The sequence below is a fragment of the Artemia franciscana genome, chromosome 4 (genome assembly GCF_032884065.1).
Source record: "Artemia franciscana chromosome 4, ASM3288406v1, whole genome shotgun sequence".
In the NCBI taxonomy this organism is placed as follows: domain Eukaryota; kingdom Metazoa; phylum Arthropoda; class Branchiopoda; order Anostraca; family Artemiidae; genus Artemia; species Artemia franciscana.
Window position 1 is genome coordinate 34,944,667 of NC_088866.1, and position 12,942 is coordinate 34,957,608.

Consider the following 12,942-nt stretch of genomic DNA (forward strand, 5'->3'; position numbering starts at 1 on the left):
TGACCTTTGGACTATTTTGAACAAAGTGGCTAACTCAAAATATTGATCGAATGTGTTTGGGGAAAAAGGGAATGGGATTTATCCCTCCAATCAATAATTTTTTACCCTTCGGTCACTTTCGACTCTAAAAACCACTAGAACTTTCAATTTCCAATCGAATGAATTCTCTCCAAAGTTTCCATATGAAGTGGCTCTGAAAAACAAAACATAAACATTAAATCATTGTGGCTGCTTATATAGGGAACGCTACACCGTTACCCCGGATAAAATAATTGAGAACATAATAGTCAATATTTGAATCCAAATTCTGTATGAAATACGATAAAAAAAGACAACTAGGTTTGTCAAATAAAAAACAAAAAAACAAACAAAAAAAACAAAAAAACAATACAATTATTACTTGATGAAATAAATAAGAATTATCGATTGAGTTATGATGTTTAAAACAAAAAAATTAATATCCTCTAGGGCAATTGACAGGGGGGTCAAGGGCTCGAGCACGCTAAAAATGGTTTAAAACGAAAGAAGCCATAAAAATCTACATCTACTGCTCCATTTTACAATCAATTGGAGTTATAGTGAGGATGTTAGGGCCTTTGCAAAGTGGATTTGTGATATATTCATTGAATATTTATCTGGGTTGTTTCTTTTTGCTTGTTATATTTAGTTTACGGTTTTTATAGACAATGCCTTGGGGCTCTCTATCATCAGTACCAATGGAAAATCCTATGGAATCCAACGACGGCCCAATTCTATGGATTCGTCCTGGTGAACAAATGATACCCACCGGAGAGACAGGCAAATCTCCTTTCAAGCGGAAAAGGTGGGTTCAAATCTACCCTTAGCAATTATTTTAATAATCATTTAAAATTCGTTACTGTTTAGCATAGAGGCTCCCAAATGAGAGTATGTGCCTGGAGGTGGAGGGGGAGGGGAAAAAAATTCCTAGAGTCAATTTAATTTTTTTTTTGTTTAATCACATGATATGGTACATTTTCAAAAAGGCCTAAGAAAAAAAGGGTGTATCTTGTACTAAGTCGGTATAATTCAGTGCTATATGAGTTGTGTGAGCTGAAATCCTTGAAAGAAGTTGGAAACCCCTAGTTTAATAAAAAAAGGCTATAATGTCCCAAGCGTATTGGAATTCCCTTAAAGCACAATAAATTCTACCGCAATAAAAGATGGTATTAGAAAATTGACGTAATTTGAGATGTGAAATTTATGAAGATGATTTTTCTGGAGCCTGAAATTAGCCTATGAGTCACAAGCTAAAAAGTTTAGAACAAGGGAAGCTTCATAATAGTTACTTCTTACCAACCCTCCTATATCTGGAAGTAGGTCTGAGCAAGTGGCTTACTGAAATATAGTATTTAAAGCAATTAACATGTATACAAAGGATGTCTTGAGATGGCGGAGTGAGATTGATTTTGCTTTGTGAATATGGGACCTGGAGTTCGATCTCAGCTACAGCAACCCTTCATTTGACCCATAATTTGATTCAGAGGATAATTTGATCAGAGACTATGCTAAAGCATCCCCATAATAATCCAAAGAAGAAGTATAAAAAGATTCATGTCGTAATAGCGAAAAGAAATGAAAATTGCAAAACAAAATATATCAGTATAATTCTAGGAAAAAGTTGAATATCCCAACAATGGGTAATTTGGATTAGATTAGGCATAGACTATTCACAGGCGTTTTTCTAATCTTTTTTTGGCAGTGTTCTGTCTATTTTCCCCACTGCAGCCTGTTCGTTGCTATTACCCTGGTCAACAACTTGAAGCCATGTAATATATAGTTGTTCAAATATATTGCTATATTTACAACCCGGCCTTGGCTATTATGCTGATAATGTTGTTTTAGTTTTGACTGTTTTTCATTGGTGCTATTTCTTGGATATTATGTTAGTTTTGGGATAGTTTTTCTTGATGCTGGACATTTACTTCAGAGCATGCACTCATGGAAATATGTTTTGTTGTAGTGTTAACGAAAATAGCAGTTCTTTAATAATAATAATAATATTTATTTGTAACCCACATACATCAAAAAGATAAATAGTGGAGTAAAGACTTGAAGAAAAACGGAAAACAAATAAAAAAAAAAAAGGAAAAAAAAAAATGTGATACAAAAAAAAACGAGAGTCAACAATAGACATTAATCATACAAACGGATCAGACCGTGGTGAGGCGACAAACGCCGATACGCCGTTTCTGAGAGCTTTTTGTGTAGATCAGTCAACATTAAAATATTCTGACGCTTTTATTTTGTATTTTGCTCAAACCTTGACGATCACTTTCTAATAAGCATTCCAGTAAGCACCACCTCCTAATAGTTACCATCAAACCTTTTTAATTTGGTCATTTACTGCTCTTACAATATTACGTATAAAACCGCGGGCTCACAAAAGCTTCTTTTTGTACAAAAAATGATGTTTTACATTTTTATATTAATGTTTATCTGTGTTTATGCTACTTGTATGTCTTGACAGCTCACTCATGGGTTTGAAATATTTTAGCTGAGCTGTTGAAGAATAGGAGAATTTAAAATTCAACTATATGAAATTGCTATAAGCTGATTAGAACATGGAATTTCAAAGTATGGTTTATTTACGAAAAGTTATCCTATAATCAGTTGGCTAAAAAACTTACGTAGCTTCTTCCAAAATCCAAAGCTGTTTTTTTTTGCTTTCTAATCAGTCTCAATTGTCGTTTTTCACGTTTTTGCCGTTCTGTGTTAAAGAGACCATAGGCCTAAAGGACACTTAAACAGGAGACCGAGGGGTTTTAGCATTGTCCTCGCCCTGTGGTTGAACATGGAAATTTTTTCCACACATTCTTATATTTTTCCTTAAAATTTGCTAAATTTCTACTTTTTATGTAAGCTTTGAACTTAGAAGGAAAGTGTTTTGGAGATTGCAATTAATACTTTAGCAGGAGGGGACGAAGCCTTCGGCAAATGATCCCTAAGTCTTCCCTGGAATAGCAAAGCTAACTCAATTAATTCTGATTTTCTCTGTTTAATTTGCCAAGTTTCTACATTTTTCTGTAAGCAGTGAGCTTAGAATGATGCCGTCTGGTAGGTTTGAAATGACTTTTGAGCAGGATTGGAAGGGATCTCCGAAATATCCATAGAGATTAGATTCCAATAAATAGTTATATATTCCATTTAATTTCTTAAATTTTTACTTTTTTAAGAAATATACTTTTATTCCTACAAATGTGGCTTATGACTTTATGTATAATTGGCTCACGTGTTTCTCTGGAAAGACTATTTGTAAAATCATTCCAGTAATTATATTTAGCATTTATTATAGTCCTTTTGAGATTAGCCTCTGCTTGTAATTTACTTAAATATGTAGGAGAAAACGTTTTTTTAGGTATGTTCTCCTTGCTGTCCTTTTTGTTCTCCAGTTATTTTGGCACTAATTTGTCCACCATGCTTTAGGAGTGTGTTTGGGCATTGTTTTTCTGGGTGTTTTCTTTGGGATAGCATGATTAGCTGTATTTGTTAGTATGGATGCCAAAACTTGCGTCAGCATGTGTGTCAGCTGTTACAAGCGAAATATCTGATTCCTGGGCGAGACTTATAATTTCATGAGTAAGCTTATTTTTGAAGATAGTCCTATTTGCTTTGGTATTAATATATTTGGGGGTATGTGACATAATTTTAGCTGATTAATTTAATGAGGAAACTGTGGCAAAGTGGCCTGTGCAAAGGTTATCATTGTTGTTTGTATAAAGTTTATTCGAAATATTTATTGACACAGTTTGTAAGTTAATTGTGGAAAATTTGCCACTTTCGGGGAGCCCCACTCTATGACTCTTATGATAAAAAGACAGCAACATCTTCTTCTTCTGAAACAACTTTGTCACTCTCATCCGAAATTGAGGATTTTCGCACTGGTCTCCTTTCAGTTCAGATGGTGCGATATGTCGACAAAATACTTTTCTTCATTTATCTGTCACTAAGAACAGTGATGATGCCAAAACACACAATGCAAATCCTATTGTGGTTTTTAGTTTTATCATTTTTGACACATGAATTTTGAATCTCCTATTTTTTCGTTTATCTTTTAGTCGTGGCGCAAACGAATTACGGAATCTCCAATATTTGCCCAGAGCTACTGAAGCTAGAGAAATTCTCTTTGAAGACAGAACGCGTGCCCATGCTGACCATGTTGGATATGGACCAGATCGACAAACAACAGGAGCAGTTGGTAAGTAATCTGTTCCAAATCTTCATAATTTGGAAAAATTGCTTAAGGCTACTGAAAAATTAAGAAACTCCAGTGACTTCAATTCACGGAGCTTTAGGGGGGAGGGTGTATATGTATATTTCAAAATTTGGGGGAGAGAGATGGTTCAAGTCTGCGTTTTTTTCAATAAAAATACCCTCATAAAAAGTTGTTTATCCAGACCTTGGGGGAGAGGGTAAAACAAAAATTGTGAGGATACATGCTCCCCCCCTTCCCTTCAAATTGACGCTATTGTCGAAACAAGGAGGTTTCGAAAATTGAAAAATTGAATTATTTATAGTCAAGACCGTGAGCGATTAGGAGGCTCTTAATTCTCCATAACACTTTCTCTTCCAAAGCTGATGTGCAAAATCTTTATTGAATATTAGGCAGATCGAACTACATTTTCTAGACGGGGGGGGGGGCAACTTTAATATCAAAAGCTGTGTCATCGAGATTTCTGAAACACGGTAAAACATTGTTTCTGAATTTGTGTGTTATGTACCGGTGCTGGTTTGTAGGTATTCTTCAGGACTGTCAGCTGGAAAGCTACCCACGGCTCACCTTTTATAGGCATATTCTACTACTTACTACATATATTACCTACATCTTAGCCGATCGCTCCCTCTTCTTTGTGAAGTGCAAATCTATCTGTTAACTACCTATCGTTTTTCACCACACAATAGTTGACAAATATCATCCGTTTGCTCTCAAATTTTATTTTGTCTGAATGACTGGCTACTACCCTAGCCACTGTGATTCCGTATAAAAGCCTACTAAAGAAAAATTGTCGCCAAAATACTGTATCTTCAGATAATAGTTTATTAATGACTCTAGATTTCATGGTATATTTCTTTTGAATTATTCTGTCTACCTTACACCATTTGGTTCCCTGCCATTCTGAATCTCTTCTGATCAAACGGTCAAAACCGTTTGCGATCCTCAAGTAGGCTACGGAACCTGTGCTTGAGAACCAGTTAGTTTATTTGTATATGCGATCTATTTAAAAATGTAAGTATTGCAACTAATATAGTGTTCCAGAACACTTGTGAATTGGAACCTTATGATCCTTGTTGTTCCTTCTCTATTAGGTATGGTAAGTCAAACCGTAACCTTACATACAACCTTTATCATATATAAAGAACCATATAAGACGCAGCAAGAGCATAGGAAACCTAGAGAATAATGGTATATAAAAGTTATTAGACAATAGTCTCGGATAAACAACAAAGAAAGTCATGAAGTAATGCAATTTAGTGTTACTCATCAAAACTACAAATCTAATTACCTTACCTTAGACTTAGTTCCTCCTGTGCCGCCAGAGGCACCCAGGGCATCTAGAAAGAGCCGCCAATCATCCCTCATATGTGCTTCTGCCCTGACATCTTCCCATTGGGGTTGGACTGTCGAATTGATAAACTTCTGATCCCGCTGTACGACCAAGTGTATTTTTTGGCTTTCATCTTCTTCGGGTTCCCTCTGGTTGCCACTCGAGTACCGTTCTGGGGAGTCTATCTTCCGCCATACGGATAACGTGTCCCAAATAGCGCCATCTTCGTTTGCGTGTGACATCTGTTACCAAGGGCTGATGCGTGATGTGGCGAACTGTCTAGTTTTGAGACGCAACATGATACCGAATATACAACAAATCTAATTATACAAACCTAATTAAAATGTTGTTTGTCTTTATTTGATTTATCTTTTATTTTTATACTGAGTCAAGATTGAAGACCTACTTGTACCCCAGGAACACACTAGGTTTATTTTTCGCTCTTTTTCTTCATTTCTGGCATATAATTTGTAAATTAACCGATGTTCCTAACTATTTCGTAATTACGGGAATCCCACTAGTACCTCATGACATTATCCCAGCCCACAGGATTGGTCGGAAAACTAACACTACCGTTCCTCCAATCGTCTTTACTTAATCCAACCTGAGGTTTTGATCAACCATTTTGAAAAACAGAAAGAATTTGAAAGGTACGCCAATTTAAGTGAAATTTTCTTTGTTATGCTAAGACTAACCTAGACTTGAAAAATGCTTGGACAGTAGACGGCAACATATTTATCAAAACTGATCATACCAGTCCCCGTAAGATAGCGATTAAAGGTGATACTGATCGTGCTGGAGCTTCAGTTCCTGCCAGTCCCAACGCTAATTATGCTTAGTGTAGTTCTCAGTGCTTTATTTTTGTTTCTTCTTGTTGTTTGCTTGCCTTTGTCTCTCAGTTTTATTTTATTTTATTTACGCAGCTACATTGTATTATTGGCGTATTTCTGACTATTTTTCTGCCCACTACTTTAATCGGTCAGTTTTGGCTCTATCTTTTGAATGCTTTTTGTGTATTCTTTGTATGATCTTTTGATGTTTGCTATATGCTCCTTATATATTCCTTATATTTTTAATCTTGCTTTTACTTCACTGTTTCTTTCTTTTCAGCGTTTTCCATAAAATTTCACCATTTTCCCTTCTACCTGCCTCCCAACCAGTTTTCTTTGTCTATCTTCCGTTTGAATTCTTTTTCTGTATGTAATGGATAAACTATAAGCTGCTAAATTCTCTTTCTTTCTTTTTATCTTTTCAGTTTCTATGTTTTTCTTCCAAACTTCTTGGCTTGATAGCTATGTGCCACCTCATTCTTTTTACATTGTTAATAATATTTTGTTTTTCTTGCATATCATGATTCTACTCTTTGATCATTGCACAAATAATTTTTCTATCAATCGTCTGTTCATTCTTCCTTTTTCTGCACATTCCTTTTAACTATATCCAGATTTTTATTACATCCACTTCTTATAAATGACAGCTGTTGATGATGATCACTCTAGTTTTAATAACTCTATTCCTATTCAATTTAAATTGCTCGGAAAGAACCTTTAAATTTAATTGATGGGTCATCTGGGATCCCATCTAATATCTCATCTTTGACTAGTAATTCTACTGCAAATTGCGTCTATAGATATGACAGGACCAAAAATGTAAATTCTTGTATTAATCTCTGAGTTCTTCATTTGAACATTCAAGGACTCTATTTTTCTCTAAATAATTTGAAGTCTCTCATAGCTAATTTTTCTCCTCAGATTGCTAGACTCTGAAACATTTTTCTACAAGGGCAATTGATATACTTTTAGATATTTCTGGGTATAACTGGGAGTTTATAAATATATTGGAGAGAAAAAAAAGATGGAGTTTTGAGTCTGTTTTCATTGAAATTTTGATTGACAACAAGAAAACTATCATTGGAGAAATGTATCAACCACCAAGTGGGTCGATACCTTTTTTCCTATAAATTTTTGACAAGGTTTATGCAGACGTAATTATAAAATTATCCTTTTAGGAGACTTCAGTATTGACCTGTTAAAAACTTCATTTACAACTTGTTATGACTTTTTATCCTCTGCTTTATCATTTAATATGTTTCCTTGTATCACTATTCCTACTAGAGTTACTGACATCTGCCACATTAATCGACAATATTTTTTCAACTTTAAAGCCTAATTCGAGTTTTGTTATGATGTCTGACATCTCTGACCACTTTCCATATATTGCAAATTATTCAGTCTCTAGTCAACCTTCAGTTCCTTCCGCTCCTCGTAATTTACGTTACCAACAACATCAACTTGAACAGTTTAAATTTCGATTGTTTAATACCTCCTGGTAGTTTCTCACCGTACAAAAAGAAAGACTTACTTGTGGAAGGCATTCAAGTCACCTAGCTCTCATCATCCTCTTGAAAAGTGTAAATAAAATTTTGTTGAATTCTTTAATTCGTGAAGCCAAGTATATTTATTAGTCCCAGATGCTCTCTAAATTCGGCAAGAATATTAGACAAACCTGGCAACTTAGATAACTTGCAAAATAAATTAATTTCTAAGGGGGCAGTAATAACTAATAGTAAGGTCATAATAGATAAATTTTGCTCTTACTTTGCATCCATAGAAAAATCAATTTCTGAAGATATTTTGGTTAGTGCTTCTTCTACCAGTGACATTAAAAAGTACCTCGGTCCTTCTTATCAAAAATCGATGGCTTTAGATCCGTTTTGCGAGTTTGAAGTCAAAAGAATCGTCTCTGAGCTAATGTGATCTTCCTCTTGTGGATCTGACCAAATTCCTGCCAAGGCTTTAAAGTTTATTTTACTATCTATTCTATCTCCTCTCACCATTCTTATTAACTTATCATTTTTGAATGGAACTTTCCCTAGTGCCCTAAAATATGCCAGACTAGTTGCTCTCTATAAGGGTGGTTCCAGAGATGACTTCTAATTATCGACCAATTTCTCTTTTATTAACTTTTAGTAATTTTTTTTTGAAAAATGTAACTTTTTTCGTTTCTTAATAAAAAAAACTATTTTCATTACAATTGGTTTGGTTTTCGCCCTAAACACTTAAGAGAAGAAGCTTACATGACCTTGCTGAAGTTCATTCACAAGGCACTCGATGAGGGTAGAATTCCAACTGCAATTTTCCTTTATGTCAAAAAGCGTTTGACAGCATATCACATACTATCCTACTCTTCAAAATGTAACACATAGGGATACGAGGAAACAGTTATCATTGGTTTGACACTTTTCAAACCAATGTTTTGGTGTTGTCTATTTTTTTTTCTACTTGTCCTTTTGTTTGATTTTAATGCCAAAGAGTCTCACAGGCCAAAGAGCCTTTGTGGGGTCTTAAGTTCTGTAATTTTTTCTGTGTTTCTTTTGAATAAATTGATTGATTGATTGAGTTTAATATTTAATTCATACCAAATGGAATTCAATTCAAACATGTTTCAAATTTTCTAGTTTTAATGGGTAATCCCCACTATCAGTAGTAATCTCTAAGATCAGTTCAGTCTGTATCTACAGGCGAAAGGATCCCCGCCAATCATGAAAATTATTACCTAAAAAGAAGTTTTTTGGCTTCTAACTTTTTAAAAGCTAGCTCAAGAATGTAGTTGATTTCTAAGTTTTCGAGAATCAATTCGAAGAAGTCGATAAAAGCGATTTCGACGTACCAAAATATAAATTAAACTTCAAAAAGTTAGTAGCTGATTAAATTTGACTATAGACTTTAAAAGCTTTAGAAAAAGTTAGGACTTAATAGCATAGAATTGGAAATTTGATTGAACCCAAAGGCTAAGTTTTTAGGTTTTTAATTTCCGGTTTTAGTTGGCTTCTAAAGAGTTTTAGAGTATATATATATTGGTATGAACTTACAGCTAAAAAAAAATGCTTTCAAAATTTGTTTCTAAAGGATTTAAAAATTTACTCGAAATGTAACTGTTTCCTAAGGCTCTAAAATACAATCTGAGTTCAAGCTAGGCCTTATAACTAAAAACCATTAGAAGCTAATTTGATTTGGCTTCAAAATCCATTTACGTTTTTAGAATCCTTAGAAGCCAATTACAAGCCTTGTATTTTACTTCTTTTTAAGTTCTTTAAGGCAAAAAATATTTTTGGTTTCTAAAGCCAATTCAACGAACCCAATAGAAACAATTTAAAAATAGGCAAACCTATATTAAAATTCAGAAATGTAGAAGCCAAGTGCATGCTAGTCTAATATAAGAACTTATTTTCAAAATTTTGGTAATTTTCTAAAGACCATTTTAAGATCGACTTTGTCGCATTGTTTTTTGTTTGTTTTTCATTGGGTTTTAAGTTTTCAAAAGCCTTTCTGGAAATCCTGGTTAAATTGGTTGTGCAAGCAATTAAATTTTCGAATTGTCTTCAAAACTTTGTATCCAGTTACAAGCCAATAAGATTATATTGACTTCAAAACAAGCCAAGTTTTAAGAGTCTTACATCTATTTTAAATTAGATTTTAAATTGTTTTACTCCGTATGAAATAGCATGAATTCTAATTGGCTTTTAAAAATAAGGAGGCAATCAGATTTTCAAATTGACTTCTAAATAATTACAACAAATAAGTAAATATATATTGGTTTTTAAGGATCTAAATCTAGAAACCGAAAGCTCAAAGTAAAAAACTATATCTTCCTGGCTGTTTCTGTTTGTAAAATAGTCAATTTATTTTTCAAGGTGTATTGAAAGCCGTTTATGGTGGTAAGGATGCACCCTTATCAGCAGCTGAGAACAGGATCACCAAAGATGTCATTGCATTTCATGGCGCTGATTTTGACACTGTTGTTGAAAAGCTTCAGCTTGATTTACATGAACCACCGATGTCTCAGGTAAAATAAGGTTGACCCTAGACAAGGTCATCGCCAAGGGCACTGAGATGTTCGGCTCAGTCCCCCCTCAATTTGTCACCGTTATCAGAAGTTGCAAAATATTTAGAACAACATTTGAAAGCTTAGAATTAGAATCTAGAATAAAATTTGACTTTTTTTGGAAATAATGATACGAGAAAAATATGCTTTCAAGAAAGATTTATATTTTCTTTTGAATAGGTTTTATGCGTAAAGTAAATCTTTTGTCACAATGATTAATTATAAAAGTTATTTCCGTAACCATTTCCCCCCTGGTGGTACTGAACTGGATATGGTCGATTCACAACTATTTTACTAATAAAAATTTACTGCAATAACTGACCTTGCTACCTTGCCTGTCTTGCTTTAACCATGATTTGGTCTTACCCAACTCTACTTGCTGTCGCGCTTGCGGATAAGATTCAAACTATGCAGGCTTACTGCACCAAATTCAAGTGTAAAAATTTAAGTGGAAGATTGACCAATCAGAGAAATGATTTTAGGCATAATTCTTTGAAATTAAAAAAGATGTAAACTTGGAGGAGCAATCTTTCTATCCATAAGATGAATATGGGAAAAGATACTAAGACATAGTATTAGTAGGCGATTGTTGTGAACAAACTAGTGTTGGTATAAGCCATCCAACCCAATTCCTTGCCACGTTGATTATCGACTTCAGTAGCACATGTTCTAGTTAAGGACATCATTAACTGACATCTTCAATAAACTTTTTTGTTGTTGTTGATAGTGTTACTATGGTGTCGCTTATTGATTAGTCTTTTTTGCCTGTTCCTATTGTTTAGATCAAATGTCTATGACAAAAACCGGCACAAGTTTTTTAGGAAACCAGGTGCTTAGTTCTCAAGCGTTTTTTGGCTGTCATTGAACCATTGATCAGATGAGCAAATAGTTTGATTGTGTAAAACTTCGTAAAGATCCTCTACCATAAGAAACAGTTGCCTTATTTCTTTAGTAAGCGATGGTCATTCTTATGTAATTTATTTTGTAAAGATTTTTGTGTAGGGGGCTGGCCTTTACCCAATATTTTTCGTTTGCATGGGAAATCAGTTCTGAGGGTAAAGGACTTGCATCAGAAGAGTCAGGTAATTTAAAGATTTGAAAAATAACAAAATGAGAAAGAACTTGGGAGAATTAGGAGAAATGGCTATGAAAGTTAGAGAAGAAAGGCCCCAGATTGACAAAGTAAAGGGTTTTGTGTCTATTTTTTTTTGTGGAATTGAGTTTTAGATTCGGTAGCTATTTATTTATCCTTTTTTGTTGCTTTGGTTTGATAAAACTTTTATGCTAGACTTACTCTTAAAATATAGAAGATTAGTCTTAGAACTAGGATTAGGATGCTAGAAGCCACGGTAACGACATTGATCTAGTATGGGTTCTTCTCTGAAACTTGAGCCCTTCTGGAGGCTGAGAAAGGTTTCCAGGTACCTGTTTGACTGATTAATTTTTGAAATTTACAAGCCTCATAATATCTGGTTAATTATACCTCTTCTAAAGAATAGTACTTCTAGATTAACGACCTGAAAGGAAGCCCCAATGTTCATGTATGATAAAAAAAAAGATTTATGCGAAAAATTAAAACCTTTGACTCTGTTTTAAAATATGGTTAGATATTTCTACTCAGATACAAAGGTACACACAAACTTCCGTGTCTGACGCTGACCTAAGAAATCACAAACGTAAACTAGTGTCTATGTCTTGTATATTATGTAGCTTAATCAATGCTCTTAATTATTTCAATTTAATCATTTCAATTTAATTCTTTGAGCCATGGTTTGTCGGAGTCATGAAGGGGGTAGTTATTTTCCTAAATAGAAAGATAATTTGCTCCATATCCTATGCAAAATCTTTTTCAACGATCTCTTGTCTTCTTGTTCAGTGAAATCTTTGTTAGCAAAAGGCACAACGCAACCAATTTGGAAGCATATGCAAAGTGACACGACTAGTTTGGGGTTTCCTTAGAAAAAAATAATGATGAGAAACTTTTATAGATTGAATTCTCTGGACTTTCCAATACAAAAATCTGTTCAAACCTTTGAAAAGGTTCAGGTCAGAAATGAAATAAGTACCTTCTGCTTCATAAGATGTCTTTGCTTACATAATTGAATGCTTTCAAATTGAATGCAAATCAAGCAGATATGAACTCGCTGCAACTTACATATCTAGAAAATAACTGAACTTTAAAAAAATAACCATGAGATTATAACTATAAATAGCAATAAGAAAACAACCTGCCTTATATTTAAAGCCGAACTATAAATGGCTTCGATTGCTGTAAAGGAATAGTTTGACAAGTTTAATCAGTTTAAAGTGTTTTCTCACCTATTTTTTTTCATCTTGATGATCGACCTAAGAACAAATCTATTTGGGCCTTGTGGCTTTGCTTTGTTCTATTCTGAACATATTATTTTGGTGGAGGTTTAGGCTTTTCAGGACATCGAAAATGGGTCTGAAGATTTCTATCTTCAGTATCTAGACCCGTATTAAGAAAAATAAT

The 12,942-nt window shown here is 34.0% G+C and overlaps 1 protein-coding gene across 1 annotated transcript in view; it reads left to right on the forward strand.

Annotated features, from left to right (window-relative positions):
* The window catches only part of LOC136026349 (lysine-specific demethylase RSBN1L-like), a 57,506-nt gene that overhangs the window by 29,538 nt on the left and 15,026 nt on the right, over positions 1–12,942 (forward strand). Inside the window, exons 5-7 of the mRNA XM_065702863.1 lie at positions 684–823; positions 4,077–4,216; positions 10,258–10,409. Coding sequence (XP_065558935.1) covers positions 684–823; positions 4,077–4,216; positions 10,258–10,409 — 432 coding nt within the window. The remainder of the gene's footprint in view (positions 1–683; positions 824–4,076; positions 4,217–10,257; positions 10,410–12,942) is intronic.